The sequence below is a fragment of the Bos indicus x Bos taurus genome, chromosome 16 (assembly GCF_003369695.1).
Source record: "Bos indicus x Bos taurus breed Angus x Brahman F1 hybrid chromosome 16, Bos_hybrid_MaternalHap_v2.0, whole genome shotgun sequence".
NCBI lineage: Eukaryota > Metazoa > Chordata > Mammalia > Artiodactyla > Bovidae > Bos > Bos indicus x Bos taurus.
Genome location: NC_040091.1, coordinates 53,322,252 through 53,346,197, shown reverse-complemented (window position 1 = coordinate 53,346,197; position 23,946 = coordinate 53,322,252). Strand labels below are relative to the sequence as shown.

Here is a 23,946-nt window from a genome sequence, read left to right as displayed (position 1 = left end):
TGCTGCTGCTAAGTCGCTTCGGTCGTGTCTGACTCTGTGCGACTCCATAGACCGGCAGCCCACCAGGCTCCCCCGTCCCTGGGATTCTCCAGGCAAGAACACTGGAGTGGGTTGCCATTTCCTTCTCCAATGCATGAAAGTGAAAAGTGAAAGTGAAGTCCCTCAGTCATGTCCGACTCTTCGCGACCCCATGGACTGCAGCCCACCAGGCTCCTCCATCCATGGGATTTTCCAGGCAAGAGTACTGGAGTGGGATGCCATCACCTTCTCCAACTATTTTGGGGGGGCTCCAAAATCACTGCAAATGAAATTAAAAGACTGCAGCCATGAAATTAAAAGACACTTGCTCCTTGGAAGAAAAGCTATGACCAACCTAAATAGCATATTAAAAAGCAGAGATGTTATCTTGTCAACAAAAGTCTGTCTAGTCATAGGTATGGTTTTTCCAGTAGTCATGTATGGTTGTGAGAGTTGGAGTATAAAGAATGGTGAGCACCGAAGAATTGATGCTTTTGAGTTATGGTGTCGGAGAAGACTCTTGAGAGTCCCTCAGACTGAAAGGAGATCAAACCTGTCAATCCTAAAGTAAATCAGTCCTGAATATTCATTGGAAGGACTGATGCTGAAGCTGAAACGCCAATACTTTGACCACCTGATGTGAAGAACTGACTCATTGGAAAAGACCCTGATGCTGGGAAAGATTGAAGGCGGGAGGAGAAGGGGACAGAGGATGAGATGGTTGGATGGTATCACCAACTCAATGGACATGAGTTTGCGCAAGCTCCAGGAGTTGGTGATGGACAGGGAAGTCTGGTGTGCTGCAGTCCATGGGGTCACAAAGAGTCAGACGTGACTGAGCAACTGAACTGAATGAACTGAAAATACAAAGGATGTAGTCTCATTAAGCTTAAGTGCCCTGTAAGATCTGGATTTTCTATGAAAGAAAAGGAAATTGATATCATAAGATGGGTGATATCACAGTCTTAACCACAACTTTCAAAACATTTTGCTCTCAAAATGATGTTTCTTCAAAATAAACCTCCTCCCAATGGGTGAGTTTTTCATGATCTTGACTTTGGACCAAAGATCAACAGCCTTGGATTCTTTTGTTAACCTAACTTCTGAAATCTTTGACCATTTATTTAAGATCTCTCTGGGCGAGTTACCTTGACTCTGCTCTCTACAGTGGGTGGTGAAAAAAGTAATGTTTACCAAAAAACTATGGACTCATAGATGTGAAGAAGCATTCATAAATTCAATAAATAATAGTTTTAAAGACAGGATCACATCAGAGCCTGCTTAAAAGTCCCCTGATCCGATTTACTTAAGAAAGTATCCTCTTTGCTTGTGTTTTGCTACCTTCCACTTAGAGTAAATCCATCTTGTGCCAATTGTTAAATTATAGTTATTAACTCCTAATAATTCTATATCATTGCAACTCTCTCTTTATAGGGAAAACAGATGGAGAAAAACCAAAAAGCACTCAGAAAGGTGGGTTAGATTTTGTTATCAAAACATTCTTACGGGAGTTTTTAAGAAGGTTTCTTTGAACTTTAATCTTTGTGATGAATTAACATTCTTTCCTGGATTGTAATCAACTGGGAGCAGAAAACCTTTTGAAAATGTTTCAAATCTCTTAAGAGAGAAAAGGGAATTGCCTGTATTTGAAAATAAGCAAACCACAAGTGAGTCTTCACAACAGCTGTGGAGAATGGTGTCATATCACAATTTATGGTTCCTAAGAATGGAAATAGGGGCTAATTTATTAGCTGTGTGTACACAAAAGCTACCCAGTAATTAACAGTGAAGCCACTTAGTCAGAGTGGTATGCTTCTTGATGTATCTTGAGGTCCAGAAATCTTTCCGTGATTAGATTAACCCCAGCTTTTCTCCCCTTCTAAGTCACCTCCTACTAGATAGATAGAGGACAAACAATGTAGAGCATCCTTTGTTATCTACAGTGGGCCTATGGCGTGGCTTATTGGTGCTGTATTGTTAATCTGGGGACTCTGCTTTTTTTTTTTCTGTCTCATTCAGGTGGCTTGTCAGTGGGGACCCTGGTTGGAATCATTGTTGGGGTCTTAGTAGGCATCGCAGTCATTGGTGGAATCATCTCTGTGATTGTTCGGAAAATGGGAAGATACTCGTAAGTATAAACCTTAGGCTCTTGTGATAGGTAAATGAAGGGAGTGGTTTCCAACCTTTGAACTAATAGACACTCTAAATAAAGATCATGTGCAGAAGCCACCAACCTCCCTAAGCAAAGAGAGCACCCCAGATGGCTCTTCAGTTGATTTCCATTGCAATCTGACCCAATTTGACCTCTTAATTTTCCAACTCAGTGAACTTGAAGGAAAACCCAACCAAGTTTTAACGATACCCAATCACCCTACTACCAGTCATCAGAGGTAGGTGGTTCTCAGAAGAACATTAGTGCCAGAGCAAGGACCCTATGCTGATGAGGAATTCCGCTGGTGCTGGGGCCCCTCCCTCCACTCCTGACCTGCATGCACCCATGCACCCAAGGAAAGGAATTATTTCTCCATTAAAATTTCCTAGGAATTCAGAACATTTCAAATTCATAGCCAGAGGAAAACATTTTCTTAGTTCTGTTGGGGAGATATGACTGAATGGGGAGAGGATAAATGTTATACAACTCGGGGAGGGGGTGGTCAAGGGACATAAGCAGCGATACAGTTGCAGATTTATGTGTCTGGAAACGCTCGGGAACCTGACCCTAGGTCAGGCCTGAATTTGATCCTGAGAATCAGGCCTAGAGGAGGGATGAGCAGGGAGAGAAGAGCCCCAGGACCCAGAACTGGAAGATGTAGACGAAGGACCATCAGAACAATGACTCACCAGGTTAGTAGGCACAATGCCAGTAAAAGAAGTGACAGTCACCTTTCTCTTTGTCTTCACAGGCCCTAAAGTGCTAAAGAATTGTGCTGTTCTGCCAGTACATGTAAAAAAAGAGTTTCCGACATCCCCCCCTGCGACGTCCCTGAGCACATGGAGAAGATGACCCGTGGAATTGCTTCACCACCACACTCAAAATCCACGGTGATCCCTCCACTCGTTAAAACTAACCGAAGGAAAGAGTATTCATAAGACGTGCTCCTCTAAGCCTTTGTCTTTTGAAAAAAAAACTATTGTTTTAATATAAATTTTGTGTGTGATTTAAAAGGCAAAATGCATAGAAAATGGAGCAAAGCTGTGTTAAACCTGATTTGTAACTAAACAGACAATAGATTGGGTTGGCCAAAAAGTTTGGTAAGGTTTTTACCGTAAGATCTTACAGAAAAATCTGAACAAACTTTATGGCCAACACAATCAGTGAATGTCAGAAGCTGTAATTGTCTTTGTTTTTGTCTTTGTAATTAGTCTTTGTTTTGACTCTCCTCTGTTATTGTTAAAATGCAAAGGAATCTGAAAATATTTATACCAATGGCGTCCCTGGGGATAGAGCTATGTCAGTTAGTGGCATAAGGGCTTTGCAGTTTCTGATCTGTTAAAACATACACATTCCAGTCCAATGGCGTCCGTTTTTAGAGCCTGATTTGGTATGGATAATGAAGTAGAAAATTTATACTTGTATAATATGTAATTAGCAACTGGCTTTCACTGGTCCAGGTAAAGCATTTCAAAGACATCTATTTTAGATCATAAATAGAAGTCTTACTTTGGGGAAAGCATTTTGTTTCTCACACCAAGGGTCTCGGTGTACTCTACTGTCTTCTCCATCGATGACTTGATGAGTCACAGGTTTGTTTGTACACAAGCATACTTGTGCACAAGTATAAATTTTTTACTTCCATTTTCCTCAGATGATAGAGATCCAGACCTGACGGGGTGGCCTTCTCACTTCCCGATCACCCAAGTCCTCCCTATTGGCTTCTTTGTTCTGGAGTATGAGGACCTCAGCCCCGGAGGCCCAGTGATGCCAGGGGCTCAGGTGTTCCAGGGACTGAGCCGCAGTGGTCCCCAAACCCTGCGTGTGCTTGTGACAAACAAAACCTGTCGGCTTCCTAGCATTTACTTTCTGCTTCAGAGGAAGGAAATGGGAATGCTAATTTTTAAAAGACAACTGGATTTTGAGACTTTATCTTAAAATGGAAGCTGTTTCTGATTTTCACGAGATCCCACATATTTCAGTGGGGTCATGATTGACAATTCTGTATGGGCACCATCCAGCTCAGGACATTTCTTCCCGTAGGCCAACTGAATTCTTTCCCCTGCACAAAAAGGTTTTACGCTGAGCAGATGCTGTGTCACAGTTGCGGTTATACATTTCTGATAGCCTCTGAATTCATCAGGTCCATGAAACAGGAAAAAGTAGACTATCAGTCAGAAAGCCTGGCCTGTTCCCCTACCTTTTGCATTAATGGGTGGATGTAATTTGAAACAGTATGCCCTTGTGTCACTCAAGTCCAGCTAGTCCAATATCCCACGTTCAATATTTGAACATCAGCTGATGGAGAAAATGGGCTTTGGAAATGCTTTATGAATCTCTTAAATACCCTTCCATTTCATCACTCAGATTTCTGAACAGGAGTTGGAAGTAATGCTAATTTCCTCTTTCTTATTCTCTTTTTTTTTTCTTACTGTGAAAAATAATAGTCAACCCCAAGTCATACACTGGACCTGTCACCTGCTGGGACAGGGCTATGGGTTTCCTGGTCACATCTGTGTTGTGCTCAATGCAGTGTAGACATGTTTTAAAATAAAACAGATGATTGAGTATAACAGTGAGTCAGATCTGTGATTGGGAATCTCCATCAAGGTTGGATCACCCCTGAGTACATCTCCAGATAAGATTACACATTATATAAACATCTGCCTCTTGGCTTGATTGGGAGTGAATTATAAATGGTCATAGGAGGTACATCCATGGGGAAGAAATATAACTGGACCTTTTGCCCAGGGCTCTGGCAAAGTAGGAAAGTTAAGGTCAAGTGGAGGAATGGGAGGAAAAGTGGCACTTTGGGATTAGTTTTGCTCACTCTGGTCACAAATTGTTAACAAGGTTTTGCCTGGCTCCTGATTTCTCTGCCCTGGAGACTGGAGCCAGGAAAGGGAAGCAGTTATACCTTGCTCCTGCCAGCCTACCTGGGAACCTAACCTCAGGTGGGTAGGGCTTGACCACCTAAGAAAAGGTGGTAATAACCCTTGTGAAGTTTTTCTAACTGCCTATGGCCTGGGATGCAATCGCTGCAGAATTCCTGTTCCTGGGACATCTCACTGCTTCTTGACCCATAGCGCAAGCACTCTGCAGAGTCTAGAGACTGGAGCAGCCAGGCCCTCTGTCCCTCTGTCAGTCTACCTACTCCGCACCCCCACGCACAACGCCTCATATGGAACTAATGCCACACCTGTGTCTCTCCCCTCCAACCCTGTCTCTATTCATAAAGGCTGGATTTAGCATCATACCTTCCTCATAATACTCAGTTTTTGTTAAGGCAGAGTTGTTGAATTTGCCAGATGTCTGGAATCCTGAGTGCCTGTTTCTAAGTGGCGAAACTAACAGGAGAGGACTTGAAACTATGCATTTTCTAGCAGAAAACTAACCACATCCACCGAAGTCCCACAGACTCCCAGGCCATCCGCTATGTCAAGTGTCAATTTATACACGCCACCCGCAGGAGACTACTGGGACCAAACAGACTGCCAAGAGCACTGGGACTTTAAGGAAGCAACTCCATCCTCTCTTCTCTTAGAGATGCCTGGGGACCAAGCAGTGCTGAAGTTAACTGTGAGGTAGCAAAGCATCGTTTGGGCTTCCCTGTTGGCTCAGATTGTAAAGAATCTGCCTGCAATGCAGGATACCTGGGTTCGATCCCTGGGTCAGGAAGATCCCCTGGAGAAGGGAATGGCTACCCACTCCAGTATTCTTTCCTGGAGAATTCCACAGACAGAAGAGCCTGGCAGGCTATAGTCTATGGGGTTGCAAAGAGTCGGACATGACTTAGCAACTAACACACACACAAAGCATCATCTTAACCCTTTTTTTTTTCTTTCAACCTGGGAGAACCAGGTTGAAACCAAAAACAAGACTTAGTTCTGCTTTAGTGAACAAAGAATGAGTAACTTAACCTCTTACTCTTTCCATCTTTAATTTATATTGATTTAGTATCCAGGGTTGCCCCTGACAAGTGCTTTGATGGGGCATAATGCATATTCTGACATAAAAGCTTTGCTGATCTGAAGTCCAGTGGAAGTAGAATTTCTCCGAAACAGAGCTGGATCTTAGCACATACAGTTGGAGCACACAGTTATCTACCTGTGAGCATCAGTGAACTTGGCGTTCCCTGCAAGCAAGCATTTCTCTTTGCTCTTCCTCAAAGCTTAAAGCTAGGTTAGATGTAAATAGACCTTGTAACATGATTACCACAATCAAGCTATCTTAACGTCTATCACCTCACATGTTACTTTTTCGTGTGCGTGGCGAGAACACTCACTGTCTTAGTAAATTCAAGAATACAGTGCAGTATTATTAACTATGGCTTTCCAGATGGCACAGTGGTAAAGAGTCCACCTGCCGATGCAGGAGACCCGAGAGACATGGATTCCATCCCTGAGTTAGGAAGATCTTCTGAAGTAGGAAATGGCAACCCACTCCAGTATTGCCTGGAGAATTTCATAGACAGGAAGGAGCCTGGCAAGCTACAGTCCATGATGTTAACTATAGTCACCATAATGCACATTTGATCTTGAGAATTTATTCATCTTGCATAACTGAAAGTTTGTATCCTTTGACCAGCATCTTCAATCAAAACATGTTGTACACCTTAAATTTATACAATTTTTACTTCTCAATTATACTTCAATAACATTGAGGGGAAAAGCCAGGTTAGGATGTATAGTGGATCCATGGGCTTTTAATTTAATAAACGCACAGGATGTAACCACAGTTCATGGGCAATATGCAGGATAAATGTAAAATCTCTTGGAGGAGAAGAATAAGGCTGCTGTAAGGAATGTGAGATTTTGGCCCATTGGCCCAGCACACATGATTCAGGCAAAATGCAAGCCTGGATTCACCAACGATTAATCCTCAGCACTTTTCACCCTGGGGGTCATATTATCAGACACAGGTGCAAAGCACCCAATGCTTTTTCTGCACCTAAGTGCTGCAGGCCACCACACAGAGTCCCATGCATCTTCCTGAAACCTTGTTCCTCCCATGTTCTTTCCTACCCCTTTCCCTCCTACCGCCTTTAATTTTCCACAGATGGCAGGGGATTGAGAAAACAGTCCAGGTTCGATGCACGGGGCTGGTGCACTGGGACGACCCAGAGGGAGGGTAGGGGAGGGAGGAGGGAGGAGGGTTCAGGATGGGGAACGCGGGTATACCTGTGGTGGATTCATTTCGATATTTGGCAAAACTAATACAATATTGTAAAGTTTAAAAATAAAATAAAATTTTAAAAAAAAACAAAAACAATCTCCTGCCAGTCAAAAGGGGAATGTTCCTGAAGGGATGGTGACCCTCCGGATGCTACCTGAGAGGTTGTCTCAAATAAGTGCTTGAATACAACCTAAACCACAACAGCGCCCTGTGGGTAAACTCAGGAAGGCAAAAGATGTTCCAAGTGAAGGGAAAGCTTGAGCCTTCCTTTTCTTTCCCTTCCCAGCCTTCCACAGAGCATCTGGGCATGAGACTGAGGCTGTGGATTGTACAGGGCTGGTTGGCAGGGGTTGTGGGGTGTGGATGTTTGCCCAGCAAGACCCAGGGACAAAGGACACTGAGGGGTTAACAGGGTGTTTGGGACTGCTGGAGAGATACACCCTCTTGGGACAGAAATAATCTGCTCATTCCTTCATTCAATAAACATATATTGTCAGACCCTGCTCTGGGTCCTGGGGATACATAGAGAGTAAAATCAACAAAATTCCCAACCTGCTGGACCTTTCACTCTAGCATGGGAGACTGACAGTTCTCAAAATAAACAGATAAACCATAGTGTGTGTAGAAAATTAGGGGGAGGAAGAGGTGATGGAGAAAAGCAGCAGGGGAAGGGAAGAGGAAGAGCAGGGCAGAGGGACCACAGCGTTGCTTTGGTTACACAAGGAAGACCCCACTGGGGTTTGAGCAAAGCCCTAGAAGAGGCAAGAGAGGGATGCCAAGTGGGCATCCAAAGGAAAGCATTCCAGGCAAAAAGGAAACATCAATGGCCCAAGGTAGGAGCATGTTAGGGGGGTGGTGGGGAAGCAGAGAAGCTCAGAATGATAGAGCAGAATGACAGAGAGGAGAATGGTAGGTGATGAGCCCAGAGAGGTGGTGGGGCCCATCTAAACAGAAGCCATTGGAAGGTCCCGAGCAAAGGAGTGGCATAATCTGAATTATATTTCAAGACATTCTTATTTCTGGTTGGGAACTGGCCAGATAAAAAGCCAGTGTGATCATCTAAGCAAGACCTGATACTGTCTTACCAGCTTCCCTGGTGGTTCACTGGTTAAGAATCTGCCTTGCAGTGTGGGGGATGTAGGTTCTATCCTTGGTCAGGGAACTAAGATCCTACATGCTGCAGAGAAACTAAGCCCACGTGCCTTAACTAGAGAGCCCTGCACCACAAGGAAAGATAGCACATGACCCAGTGAAGTTCCCTCATGTCACAACTGAGACTTGAAACCAAATAAAATTTTTTTTTTTTAATGATGGTGGCTCAGACCCAGATGATAGCAGTGGAGGCATCTTGAGATGGTCTGATCTGGTTGTATTTTGAAGAAAGTCCGCAGGATTATCTGATGCACCAGACATGGGATATGAGAAAAACAGAGAACTCAAGACAACTCCAATGATTTTGACCTGAGCAATTGGAAAATGGAGCTGCCATCACTCACCAGGGAAGGCTGTGGATGCAAAAGGTTTGGGAGAGGCGAGCAGTTCTGTGTTGAACATGCAGAATTTGAGATATCTGTTAGAGATCCAAGTAAGGGTATTTCAAGCAGCCACCTGGCTGTATGAGTTTGGAGCTTAAGCCAGAGATCTGGCTGGGGACATAATTTGGGAGTCGTTAATACATGATGTCAGTGATACTGATGAGACCACCAATAGCATCAGTGGAAAAAGACAAGTCGAAGATCAGAGCATTCATGGACTCCAAGATTTAGAGGTCGGGGTAGGCAGATGGATTACCAGAGGAGTCTTCCATCATTGCCTGGATGACATACACCTCACGCGTGCCTATGTGTGTGCTGAGTCACTTGAGTTGTGTCTGACTCTATGACCCTGTGGACTGTAGCCTGCTAGGCTCCTCTGTCCATAGGATTCTCCAGGCAAGAATACTGGAGTGGGTTGTCACGCCCTCCTCCAGGGGGATCTTCCCAACCCAGGGATCGAACCCATATCTCTTACATCTCCTTGCATTGGCAAGCGGGTTCTTTACCACTAGTGCCACCTGGGAAGCCCCGACATACACCTCAGGATTAGCTATTTCCCTTTGTTCTCATTTATACCATTGAACAGCCTCTGATGAGTATATTCAGTTTTCCAAGCAGCTTAATGCTGGGATGGGGTGCTCTTGATAATGGACACAAATACACCCAACACTGAAAAAGAATCTCACTCGTTGAAAATTACCAACCTGGCACGTGGGGTTATAAATCAGTTTTAATGAATCTGATTTGCATGACTTAAGCCCTAGGATCAGCTCCATTCTTATGCAATTAAGATTTCAGGATCATAAATCTGAGGACCAGATTGTTTGAGAATGATATCCACATCAAGTTACCAGTGCTATGAAGGCATCTAATTCTCTTTTTTTTAAATTAATTTTTATTGCCATGGAGTTGCTTTACACTGCTATGACAGTGTCTGCTATACAGAGAAGTGAATCAGCTATACCTATACATCTATCTCCTCTATTTTGGATCTCCTTTCCTTTAGGTCACGCAGAGCACTGAGTAGAGTTCCCTGAGCTAATACAGTAAGTTCTCATTGTTATCTGTTTTAAACATGCATGTGTGCTTAGTCGTGTCCAACTCTTCGCAACTCCATGGACTGTAGCCCACCAGGCTCCTCTCTCCATGGGATTTCCCAGGCAAGAATCCTGGAGTGGGTTGCCATTTCCTACTCCAGGGGATATTCCCAACCCAGGGATCAAACTCGTGTCTCCTGCATTGGCAGGCAGATTCTTGTATACATCCAATCCCAATCTCCCAATTCGTTCCACCCAGGCATCCAACTCTCCTCCTTGCACAGCACTTCTGTTGTAAGTCTTAACCATAATGATGCCTCCATAACCTCCCACAATCTAGCTTCCCCCCACCCCACTGACTTGCTTTGACCCAGCTTCCCCCATTTGTCAATGCCAGCAGCCTCTACTTGGTCTTGTCCTAGGCAACAAGCCCCAGCAGTCAGCCCTGTGGACCTCCTTCTTGCTTTTGGTTGGCCCACCATGTTACCAAGCCAGTTGCCCCTCTGGCCCTCTGCTTGCTGCTCCACTGGTTCTTTTCTTGTCTTTCTTTCATCCTCTTCCTCACAGGCATATCTAAGGCTCACTATTCGCTTCTCCCTTGGAAAGCTTATCTACTCTCACAGCTTCAGTGACCAGAAGCTCCAGGAGGGCAGGAGTCTGTTAGGTTCTCTGATACGTCTTTGGCCCCTGGAACAGTGCCTCACACGTAGCAAGTGAACAATTCTGTCCCCCTTTACGTACACACCGCCACCCTTCTCAAGATCCTTGAGTAGAACCTTATCATTATCACAAAGTTAAACATCTGCTTTCCATCTCTCCCTGCTCTTACCTGATCTGTATTCCATGAGTGGGACCTTCCCAAGGCATCTTTTTGCACATTTAACCACCACATTCTAAGATCTGTCCCAGTGGCTTCCCACAAAATAACCTGAGATTCAGAGCTTCTACACTTTTTCAGGGGGCCACTATCACATTTGTACAGCCACTTTTGTGGAGTAGAAAGAGCTTGAATTTAGACCAGATTCTGGTGGCTTTGGTTTCAGGCTCTCCCATTTCCACCGTGGAGGAAATGCATTAACACTTTTATGTGTCTAGGCTCTTTTGATTACAAGGACCAGAGATTCACCCAGGTGTCTTCATGCATGGCTTCATATTCTATGGCTACTTGTGGAAACAAGGGTGAAAAACCCAATGGGAACCCCCAAGCAGTAGCAAAGCTCAACCACAAGGAAGTGAGAGTGTTCTCAACAGTGCTGGGTTCTGAATTATCTGGACACTTCCATCACTGCACTGGACAGTTTTCATTTGTCGCTCTGAGTCTATTCTCCTTCTTTCCTCACCTGGCTCTGTGACCAGGCAGGCAGACCTGAATGGATCAATTCTCTTGCTTTCCAGGTTCTGGTTGGGTTTGGCTAGCAGGAGGCACTGACAGGTGATTTGGGAAGAAAATCACCCCCAAAAAAGACCCAGGTTGGCGTATTTATTCCTCCAGCCCCTTCCTTGTCAGGTCAACATGTTACTGGTAGTTGTGTTTCTTTATCAAAAGCCACAGCTCCTGGGACTTGCCTGGTGGTCCGCTGGTTAAGACTCCATGCTCTTCAATGCAGGGGACAGAGGTTCAATCCCTGGTTGGAGAATCAAGATCCCATATGCCACATGGCATGGCCAAAAATTAAATAAGTGAATAAAATTTAAAGCCACAGCTCCTATTGAATAAAGCTATAGGTCTGGCCAGGTTCCAGTAACAAATTCCTCCTCTTGCCTAATTAGGACTGTGGGACCCCCATGGTTGTTAATCCTAGGAGCCTCATCATTCCTTGTTGGTTTCCTTAACTCTGTGTCACCGTTGGTAAATTGTCCCTTTGTCCAGCTCTTCTCCATCCTTCTTTTGAGGGCACCATATGTTTCCAGCTGGGACCTTGACTGGTCCAACCACATGAGAGTTGGTCAGTGTACAAATACGAGGGCGATTTAACCCCTCATTTTCCCTGTCACTACCAACCAACAAACCAATTCTGTCTTCTGGGCATCTATTCTATGCTTCCTGGCTTCTGCTTGTTTACAACTTGCACTGACTCACAACTCACGTAACACATGGTCCAGTGGTGTCCCCTTAAACACACCTGCCTCCCCCCACTTTGGCATCCTGTCTCCGTGTGTTCTCTCAGCTTTGATTCCTGCCACTAATGGTCTGATTCACTCTCTGTTTCCAAGACCTATAATGTCCAAGGAAATCTGCACAGCCTGGTTATTCACCATTATCTTGGTTGGTCAGAACTTCCCGTGCCAGGTCACAGGTGGGTTACAGACCACTGTAGGTCCTCCATCTCCTAGTCATTGCCTCTTCCTTGTTGGCAGAAGTTGGTTCTGGAAGAAAGAGCATGAGAAAACCGTATGTTTCAGAGCTTTACTGTTTTTTATGTAAAAATAATACTTATATCCTAGAGTTGTTATCAGCCTTAAAGGAAATAATAAATGTTTAGTGCCTGTCTGAAAACACAGCTACTGCTCAATCATGAGCAGCAATTATTCCAAAGATCACTTCTTACTTCTATTACCATAGCCTCATTTACTCTCACAACATCCCTGTGAAGTAGGCAAGACAGAGATTATCCCCATTTTACAGATGACAAAACTGAGGCTCAAACAGTTGCCTAAAATTATAGAGTTACAAAATGCCTGAATCATCAGCAGTGAGCAGGTGTCTCTGGCCCTCCACTGTTTAAAGTAAAAGTGAAAGTCACTCCATCATGTCTAATTCTTTGCAACCCCATGGACTATACAGTTCGTGGAATTCTTCAGGCCGAGATACTGGAGTGGGTAGCCTTTCTCTTCTCCCGGGGATCTTCCCAATCCAGGAATCAAACCAGGGTCTCTTGTATTGCAGGCAGATTCTGAGCTATCAAGGACCACATTTTAAAATCAATGCCTCTCTATCAGCTCAACAGTAGTATATTTTGAAAACACAGTTTCTTCAGCCAGTGGAAAATACAGAACTTATTTTGTTTTAATTTGGAAATATTTTAAACATACAGAAAAATACAGAGATATACACATTTCCCATTGAAATGCACCCAATTCAGGAGAATGGTCCTTCTGGGAAGAGAAGAAGGAAGAAACTGATGTCATGAGGATACTTGACAAATTTTTATTTCTAAAAAAAAAATTATGTAATAAATATGAGAAAATGCTAGGGTTTGCTGAAGCTGAGTGGTAGGTATATGGGACTTTGTTATTACTCTCTGTATTTTTAGCAAACCTTAGCATTTTCTCAATGAATTAATTTGGGGGATATTTAAATATACAGACTTGACTAAGAATTACTTGGCATCTTTCTTATGAATGTGATACTCATAGAAAGAAGGTCTAAATTAATTGGATTTAGTGGCCAATAACTTTACAATAATTCTTTGTCTCTACCCATCCATTTTCCTTCAAATGACTGTCTGATTTTTTTCCTATATGAAAATATTGGAAGGAAATACATTTATTATTTTCAAAATGATAGAAATATTTCAGCTACATTTCATGAAAACATTTTTAGAGCTAGTTAATTACTTCTAATAAAAATACAACAGTGAGATTCAGAGTCAGCATTTTTTCTAAGTACAAAGTGATATATCAGATGTTGGAAGATATTTTCTAACTTGCAGAAGAAAAATAATTTAAAAACATGAAGTTGGCTCCTGAGAAAAATCCTTCTGGTGATCCACAGTCCGAAATATTTATGAAGCAAATGTTAAAAATGAAAAGATTCCATAATAGACATTTTCTCTGAAATGAAAAAGAACTGCTATGCACACAAAAATTAAATCCAACATTTCCCTCTTTTAAAGAAAAAGTAAGGAGTTGTTGATGTTGATTGAGAATTTCTCCACATATCATTTTATGAGTACCATTTTCAGAAAGTTGAGGCTTTCTTGGCTGTCCAACGGTTACGACTTTGCCTTCCAGTGCAGGGGATGCAGCTTTGGCCCCCACATACCTCAGGGCCAGAAAATCAAAACATGAACAGAAGCAATATTGTAACAAATTCAATAAAAACTTTTAAAATGGTCCACATTACAAAAAAAAAATCTTAAAAAAAGAAGGTAAGGCTCCAGCCTCACCTGTAGTGATTCAACTGTGGCCCCAAAAGATATGCCCAAGCCCTGGGCTTCAGTCCCTGTGCAGGGGACCTCACTTCGAAAAAGGGTCTTTGCAGACATAATTAACTTAAAGCTCTATCTCAAGATGAGATCTTCCTGATTAACTGCATGGGCCTTAAATCCAGTAACAAGTGTTCTTAGAAGAAGAGGAAAACCCAGACAGAAGCGGTAAAGCATAAGGGAGGCCATAGGAAGATGGAGGCAGAGGTCAGAGTGATGCAGCCACCAGCCTGGCAACACCAGGGACCTGTAGAAGTAGGAGGAGGCTGGAAATCTCCCCTCGAGCCTCCAGAGTGAGATTCACCTGCAGACTCCTTCATTTGAGACTTGTGGCCTCTGAAACTGTGAGGAAAAAAATATCTGTTGTTTTAAGCCACCCAGTTTGTGGTCATTTGTTACAGCTGCCCTAGGAAATATAAAACATCCCCCTACCATCCCCGCCGAGTAACCCATCTGCAAGGGCAGCTCCCCTCTGCCCATCCAGCCCATCCCAGATGGAAAGTGACACACATCTCTTCCACTCTGACCTTGAGCCATTCCCTTGATTCTAACAAACAATGGTTTGGCAGCCACTACACTTCCTCTGGGACAGACAGATGTTACTAAACCTCCCCATACTGTCATTCCAACTTTGCACTCAGATTGGAAGAATCCATGGTGAAAGAAATGTGACCTAAAACAATAGGCAAAGTCAACCCCTGCAGGATGAGTGGAACACAAAGGCGAGTCCAGCCATACTCACCTCACCACCCTTTGTGGTGACTAACCCAGAAAGGCTTCAATGACAATAAAACCCCAAAGTCCACTGAGTGAGCATTCAACAGATATTCACCCAGCACCTTTTATGAGTCAGGCACTGCCATCGGTGCTAACAAGGAGATGGAATTATTCTAATGACTCATCAAATGTGCCAATAATAATAATCCTTTGGGTCTGGTGGCTAAAGGAGAAACTGTTTGGGGTCTGAGAGGCTCTCTGCAGTCATAGACCTCCAACTTAAAATGGCAATGGTTTTCGCAGGTTGTTGTCAAACAGTGGTCACATGGCTACACAACACCAGAGATGGTTGTGACAAAATTAAGAACTTCTCTGTGCCACTTACCTCCCTCCTCTTTACCTACTCCTCCCCCCACCCCAGGCTCCTAGTCTTGCCTCCATTTCCATAGGTCTGCAGGCACCCCACTCCAGTACTCTTGCCTGGAAAATCCCATGGACAGAGGAGCCTGGTAGGCTGCACGCAGTCCATGGGGTCGCTAAGTCGAAGGCTGAGTGACTTTACTTTCAATTTTCACTTTCATACATTGGAGAAGGAAATGGCAACCCACTCCAGTATTCTTGCCTGGAGAATCCCAGGGAAGGTAGAGCCTGATGGGCTGTCGTCTTTGGGGTCGCACAGAGTCGGACACGACTGAAGTGACTTAGCAGCAGTAGCAGCAGCAGTCCTCAGTCGACTACTAACAGATCCACCTAAAAGGAAAAAAATAGAGTAGAAAGAACCATCTTCAAGGTCAAGGATGGGAAAATCTGGGACTTCCCCGGCTGTCCAAAGGTTAAGACTTCGCCTTCCAATGCATGGGATTCAGGTTTGATCCCTGGTCAGGGAGCTGAGATCCCACATCCCTTGTGGCCAAAAAAACAACAAACATAAAACAGAAACAATATTGTAACAAATTCATAAAGACTTTAAAGGTGGTCCACATAAAAAAAAAAATCTTAAAAAAAAGAAAGGATGGAAAAATCAGATTTGCAGTTTACTCTGTAAAAATTAAAATAACACAGTCCACCCCAGCTTATAACACTGCATCTGAGGAAAATAGTATGTGTGGAAGTGTTTTATAAATTATAAAGCAATATAAAACAGCCAAACGTGTTGTTATTTATTAGGCAACCCTCGCAACCAAGCACATGATAGAGACATGTATCACTGTTGCCCTTTCTTAGGGCTTCTCTGGTGGCTCAGACAGTAAAGAATCGGCCTGCAATGCGGAAGACCTGGCTTCAATCCCTGGGTCAGGAAGATCCCCTGGAGAAGGGAATGGCTACCTACTCCCGTATTCTTGCCTGGAGAATTCCATAGACAGAGGAGCCTCAGGGCTGCAGTCCATGATGTAGCAGAGTTGGACATGATTGAGCAACTAACACTTTATTTTAGGTGGGGAAGCCAAAAGTTGGAATGATTGAAATTACCCAAGGCCATGCCATAGCGGTGAAGAAGCTGCAGCCCCACATCCATGGCTTTTTCACTATAGGGCTCCAGTATAAGGTATTATATCTATAGAAGCTCACTCAGATGAATATTTATGTCTCATCTAGACAAATAAATTGTTTTCAAAATCTAGGAATATCGAAGGAGTAACACTGATGGTGGAAACTTAGGCACTGGGACAGGGAGTAAGATGTGGAGCCCCATACCAAGGTCATAGTGTGGAGCCTTGTACCAAGGTCACAGGACAAAATTTCTGAAATTAACGCAGCCCCATAGCAACTGTTGCCATGAGCCTCCTGATCTAAACTGGCCAGTTCCCTGACCCCATGTTAGGTAAAATACCGACACTATTCACTACCCTATAGCATCCTAACCAATCACCTAATGCCACTCTTCTGGTAGGAATTTTCTCTCTTGTGAGGCTATAAATTGGCTACTAGCCTGTGAAAGGGGTCTACTCTCCCTTGAGCCAGCCCACTCTTCTAATAGAGTCTTACGCGCTAATAAACTCTATTCTCTTCTCATTCCACTTCATGTCTGGAAAATTTTTTCTAACCCACACAGGGACCACGACATGAAAGATCTTCTGAATGGAGACCCTGCTAGGCTACCTGAAGTCATGCCATGGAAGCCACCACCTGCTTCCTGCACACTCCTCCATGTTTATGTCACAGACCTGGGATCTGGCTTCATAAAATCTTACTCTTTGGTGTAACCCAACTCATGGGACACCTTTCCTGCTGAGGGAGGTCAAATCATTGCTACTGTGAGTTCTGCAGCCATGAAGCCATGGCAGGAGCACATTCTGCACTCACACCCCACCCAGAGGGCCACCCAGAACTCAGGTGTGAGGCAAGTGGAGCTCTGGATGCCTTTGACATGACCCCATCCTCCAAGTAGTTCAGGTGGTGAAGAATCCACCTGCAATGCTGGAGACCTGGGCTCAATCCCTGTGTCAGGAAGATACCCAGCAGAAGGGAACGCCAACCCACCCCAGTATTCTTACCTGTAGAATTCCATGGACAGAGGAGCCTCAGTTCAGTTCAGTTCATTCGCTCAGTCATGTCCAACTCTTTGCGACCCCATGAATCGCAGCACACCAGGCCTCCCTGTCCATCATCAACTCCTGGAGTTCACCCAGACTCACGTCCATCAAGTCAGTGATGCCATCCAGCCATCTCATTCTCTGTCATCCCCTTCTCCTCCTGCCCCTAATCCCTCCCAGCATCAGACTCTTTTCCAATGAGTCAACTCTTCGCATGAGGTGGCCAAAGTACTGGAATTTCAGCTTTAGCATCATTCCTTCCAAAGAAATCCCAGGGCTGATCTCCTTCTGAATGGACTGGTTGGATCTCCTTGCAGTCCAAGGGACTCTCAAGAGTCTTCTCCAACACCACAGTTCAAAATCATCAATTCTTCGGCGCTCAGCCTTCTTCGCAGTCCAACTCTCACATCCATACATGACCACAGGGAAAACCATAGCCTTGACTAGACGAACTTTTGTTGGCAAGGTAATGTCTCTGCTTTTGAATATGCTATCTAAGTTGGTCATAACTTTTCTTCCAAGGAGTAAGCGTCTTTTAATTTCATGGCTGCAGTCACCATCTGCAGTGATCTTGGAGCCCAAAAAAATAAAGTCTGACACTGTTTCCACTGTTTTCCCATCTACCTGCCATGAAGTGATGGGACCAGATGCCATGATCTTCGTTTTCTGAATGTTGAGCTTTAAGCCAACTTTTTCACTCTCCACTTTCACTTTCATCAAGAGGCTTTTGAGTTCCTCTCCACTTTCTGCCATAAGGGTGGTGTTATCTGCATATCTGAGGTTACTGATATTTCTCCCGGCAATGTTGATTCCAGCTTGTGTTTCTTCCAGCCCAGCGCTTCTCATGATGTACTCTGCATAGAAGTTAAATAAACTTACAGTTAAATAAACTTACAGTTAAATAAATATACAGCCTTGACGAATCCTTTTCCTATTTGGAACCAGTCTGTTGTTCCATGTCCAGTTCTAACTGTTGCTTCCTGACCTGCATATAGGTTTCTCAAGAGGCAGGTCGGGTGGTCTGGTATTCCCATCTCTTGAAGAATTTTCCACAGTTTATTGTGATCCACACAGTCAAAGGCTTTGGCATAGTCAAGAAAGCAGAAATAGATATTTTTCTGGAACTCTCTTGCTTTTTCCATGATCCAGCGGATGTTGGCAATTTGATCTCTGGTTCCTCTGCCTTTTCTAAAACCAGCTTGAACATCAGGAAGTTCACGGTTCACATATTGCTGAAGCCTGGCTTGGAGAATTTTGAGCATTACTTTACTAGCGTGTGAGATGAGTGCAATTGTGTGTTAGTTTGAGCATTCTTTGGCATTGCCTTTCTTTGGGATTGGAATGAAAACTGACCTTTTCCAGTCCTGTGGCCACTGCTGAGTTTTCCAAATTTGCTGGCATATTGAGTGCAGCACTTTCACAGCATCATCTTTCAGGATGTGAAATACTCAACTGGAATTCCATCACCTCCACTAGCTTTGTTAGTAGTGATGCTTTCTAAGGCCCACTTGACTTCACATTCCAGGATGTCTGGCTCTAGGTCAGTGATCACACCATCGTGATTATCTGGGTCATGAAGATCTTTTTTGTACAGTTCTTCTGTGTATTCTTGCCACCTCTTCTTAATATCTTCTGCTTCTGTTAGGTCCATATCATTTCTGTCCTTTATCAAGCCCATCTTTGCATGAAATGTCCCCTTGGTATCTCTAATTTCCTTGAAGAGATCTCTAGTCTTTCCCATTCTGTTGTTTTCCTCTATTTCTTTGCATTGATCGCTGAAGAAGGCTTTCTTATCTCTTCTTGCTATTCTTTGGAACTCTGCATTCAGATGCTTATATCCTTCCTTTTCTCCTTTGCTTTTCACTTCTCTTCTTTTCACAGCTATTTGTAAGGCCTCCTCAGACAGCCGTTTTGCTTTTTTGCATTTCTTGTCCACGGGGATGGTCTTGATCCCTGTCTCCTGTACAATGTCACGAACCTCATTCCACAGTTCGTCAGGCACTCTATCTATCAGATCTAGGCCCTTAAATCTATTTCTCACTTCCACCGTATAATCATAAGGGATTTGATTTAGGTCGTATCTGAATGGTCTAGTGGTTTGCCCTACTTTCTTCAATTTCAGTCTGAATTTGGCAATAAGGAGTTCATGGTCTGAGCCACAGTCAGCTCCTGGTCTTGTTTTTGCTGACTGTATAGAGCTTGTCCATCTTTGGCTGCAAAGAATATAATCAATCTGATTTCGGTGTTGACCATCTGGTGATGTCCATGTATAAAGTCTTCTCTTGTGTTGTTGAAAGAGGGTGTTTGTTATGACCAGTGCATTTTCTTGGCAAAACTCTATTAGTCTTTGCCCTGCTTCATTCCGTATTCCAAGGCCAAATTTGCCTGTTACTCCAGGTGTTTCTTGACTTCCTACTTTTGCATTCCAGTCCCCTATAATGAAAAGGACATCTTTTTTGGGTGTTGGTCTAAAAGGTCTTGTGGGTCTTAATAGAACAATTCAACTTCAGCTTCTTCAGCGTTACTGGTTGGGGCATAGACTTGGATTACTGTGATATTGAATGGTTTGCCTTGGAAACGAACAGAGATCATTCTGTCATTTTTGAGATTGCATCCAATACTGCATTTCAGACTCTTTTGTTGACCATGATGGCTACTCCATTTCTTCTGAGGGATTCCTGCCCACAGTAGTAGATACAATGGTCATCTGAGTTAAATTCACCCATTCCAGTCCATTTCAGTTTGCTGATTCCTAGAATGTCGACGTTCACTCTTGCCATCTCTTGTTTGACCACTTCCAGTTTTCCTTGATTCATGGACCTGACATTCCAGGTTCCTATGCAATATTACTCTTCACAGCATCGGACCTTGCTTCTGTCACCAGTCACATCCACAGCTGGGTATTCTTTTTGCTTTGACTCCATCCCTTCATTCTTTCTGGAGTTGTTTCTCCACTGATCTCCAGTAGCATATTGGGCACCTACTGACCTGGGGAGTTCCTCTTTCAGTATCTTATGATTTTGCCTTTTCATACTGTTCATGGGGTTCCCAAGGCAAGAATACTGAAGTGGTTTGCCATTCTCTTCTCCAGTGGACCACATTCTGTTAGATCTCTCGACCATGACCCGCCCGTCTTGGGTTGCCCCATGGGCATGGCTTAGTTTCATTGAGTTAGACAAGACTGTGGTCCTAGTGTGATTAGACTGACTAGTTTTCTGTGAGTGTGGTTTCAGTGTGTCTGCCCCTGATGCCCTCTTGCAACACAACGGTCTTACTAGGTTTCTCTTACCTTGGGCGTGGGGTATCTCTTCATGGCTGCTCCAGCAAAGCGCAGCCGCTGCTCCTTACCTTGGAAGAGGGGTATCTCCTCACCGCTGCCCTTCCTGACCTTCACTGTGGGATAGCTCCTCTAGGCCCTCCTGTGCCCATGCAGCCACGGCTCCTTGGATGCCTGGTGGCTATAATCCATGGGGTTGCAAAGAGTCAGACACAACAGAGAGACTAATAACATCCTCCAGGGAAGGACCTGATCGAGGAGGTGGGGGATAGGAGTGGGAGAGGGGAAAGGTAGAGAAGAAGGTTCTGGGAAGGAAATCTCACTTTCCTAGGTTTGGGCTCAAATTCCACACTGCAAAGCCCCATGTCCCAAATTACAATTCTCATACTTCCCACTCCAAGAGGCATGCCTGGAGCAAAATGCAAACTAATCAAGCTTCTCCATTGCCCCTGGCTGTACTAACACGGGGTCAAGGCTAGGTGTTCCAGAGAGACTAGAGCCATTGAAAGTTTCATGTCCCAACTCCAGGGCTTAAGATCTGATTTGGAGAAGCAATTAAAGGGTAAAGCAGTACTGGTTTGATAGTGTGGTCAAAACTTTTTGATCCGTAGTAGTAAAAAATGTGAGTGCTCACTCCCAGTGTAGTATTAGATTCATTCACATGAAAACTGTCATTTTTGTAGGATAAAAAAAAAAGTTCAATACCTTTGTGTAACCCAATATATGTTTATAAATTCCATACATTGGGTTGGCCAAAAAAGTTCGTTCTGGTTTTTTTATAAAATGTTAAAAACCTGAATAAAACCTTTTGGCCAACCATGGACCTCCACCAGATTTCATAACGAACATTAGAAAGGATTCACTTCTTTCTTTTTTTGAAGAGACAGATTGAATAAAAAGAAGAGTTCTCAAACCTTCCTTTTGTATCCCAAACGATCTTGGTATGCCCTTAACCTTCCACCCCTGACTCACTAGATCACTGCTGCAGACAGAGAAGTCTCACCCCAATCCCCAGAGGGGCCTCCAAATGTGATCATTTTAGCATGACATGCAAACTTTTAACCATCCTGCTGTCCCTCTCCCCTGGGGCCCCATGTGCAAACCGTCTACAGGGAGAAAGTTCTAGGCCCTCAGGTCAGACCACCTCAGTGACCCAAGGCCTGAAAATAGTTACCAGCTAACCCCAGCCTAGCCTGGGTCACCATCTCAGGGGGGTGGTGGGGGGTATGAAAGGCAGCCACGGTGAGCAACTGGGTGGAGGACACGAAACCCAGGGGGTCACCAGAAGAGCAACACAGGCCTGAGTTACAGCCTGTTCAGCCCTCCAGCCGTGGTCTGAGTCCACTCAGTAAACAAGCCAGCATCGCACCAGCTCTGGGCCTCTTTGTCTGCATCTGTAGATTTAGGCATCAGACCAAACCCACAGGCTCCTGCTAGTAACAAACAGTTGGGTGAACATACAAATATCTCCATTCAACTCGTTTCTTGTTAATTTCTCTGAGTTGAGGAGCACAACACTTAAAACCCCTGTGCAAATCAATTCTGAGCCCATTTTAACAGGCTAGGCCCTTTGTATTTTCACATAGTTTCAGGTATAATATCTAGCATCCAGGGGGTTCATACCCATCACTTCTGGTCTGGAGGATCTTGGACCTGGTAACTGAATGTCCTGGACATGAAATAGGAAGGAGCATGGGGGAGAGGAGCTGGTGATTGTTATTTAATCTGGGAGGGGGCTGGTCAGCGGTGTTCAGCAAAAAGGTAACACATTTAGAATCAACCCCTGTGATTCTTAAATTCAGAGAATCTTATCCTCTTCTGGATGGCTCCATCAGACATCTTGAGAGAGGCCATGGAAATCAAAGATCTTCTGGAAAGAAGGCCCCAACATCCTTTGAGACTTCCAGGATCTCTTTACGGTAATCAGAGGGAAGCCCTGCAGCCACTGCACGGGCCTAGGCTTCAAATTAGAAATAACATCTGAATATCACTTCAGGCAGAAGTCCCCATACAAACAGCTTGTTTCATATTCATGATGAATCCTAAAAGGAGAGGCTTCCCTGGTGGCTCAGATGGTAAAAACAAAAAGATACACACAGTCCAGTGTTGACTTATATATAGAAGAAATTCAGTAAAAGCCAATGATTACAGGAAAGAATAGACTCTTTGATGGCTTCAAGAAAGACTCAAAATTATGTTCAAAACATTATACACATATGGCAGAATCTGTTTTAAATAGAAATAGGAGAAAACACAAATTTGCATCCAAATACCATAGTCCAGGGAAGCATCTCAAAATCTCTTTTGATGGCACCTAATATATTCTGACACATCATTGAAGCTTAAAATTTATTCTCTGGGGTCTCTGGCTAATAGTTTTACACCAGAATTATAGTGCCTCCTTATTTAAGCAGAAGACCAAAGTCTTGACCTGAACCCTGAAAGTCAGGACATGCATTGCAGATCCCTCCAGAGGATGCAATTTTGTGTGAAGAGACAAGCTCAGGGTACCTATTTTATTTAAAATAAAACAAATGATGCTCAATTTTCAGAGATTATATTCAATCCATCATCAATCACCATTTATCCTGAAAAGCCACAATTGCACTTAAGTAATTTTTCAATGGAAGAAATGGAATCTGAATTTTATAAGTACTTGGATCATAGCTGACAAACTAACTTTGAAATACCCTTCATTTTAAGAAAAGGGAACCCTCCTATACTGTTGGTAAGAAGGTAAAAGGGTGTAGCCACTGTGGAACATAGTATGGAAGTTCCTCAAAAAACTAAAAATAGAGTCTCCATATAATCCAGCAATCCCACTCCTAAGTATATATCTGGGCAAAATTCCAGTTCAAAAAGATACATGCACCCTGGTGTTCATAGAAGCACTATTCACAATAGTCACGACATGGATACAACCTGAACGTTCGTCAACAGATGACTGGATAAAGAAGATGCAGTATATGTACACAGTGAAATGTTAGCCATAAAAAATAATGAAATAATGCCATTTGTAGCAACACGGATGGACCTAGAGATTATCACACTAAGTGAAGTAAGTCAGAAAGAGAAAGGCAAATACTATATGAAACCACTTGCATATGGAACCTAAGACACAAATCAACCTATCTATGAAGCAGAAACAAACTCACAGATATAGAGAACAGACTTACAGTTGCAAAGGGGTAGGGTGAGTGGTGGAGGAATGGAGAGGGAGTCTGGGGTTATCAGATGCAAATTATTTATATAGAATGAATGGACAACAAGGTCTTACTGTATAGCACAGGGAAATATATTCTTACTTTGTGATAAACTAGAATGGAAAAGAATATAAAAAAGAATGTATATAA

General features: G+C 43.6%; 1 protein-coding gene across 1 annotated transcript in view; it reads left to right on the top strand.

Annotated features, from left to right (window-relative positions):
- PDPN (podoplanin) overlaps nucleotides 1-4,743 on the top strand; it is a 35,152-nt gene extending 30,409 nt beyond the window's left edge. Inside the window, exons 4-6 of the mRNA XM_027565351.1 lie at nucleotides 1,453-1,491; nucleotides 2,038-2,146; nucleotides 2,922-4,743. Coding sequence (XP_027421152.1) covers nucleotides 1,453-1,491; nucleotides 2,038-2,146; nucleotides 2,922-2,928 — 155 coding nt within the window. The 3' untranslated portion in view covers nucleotides 2,929-4,743. The remainder of the gene's footprint in view (nucleotides 1-1,452; nucleotides 1,492-2,037; nucleotides 2,147-2,921) is intronic.
- The last annotated feature ends 19,203 nt before the right edge of the window (nucleotides 4,744-23,946 follow it).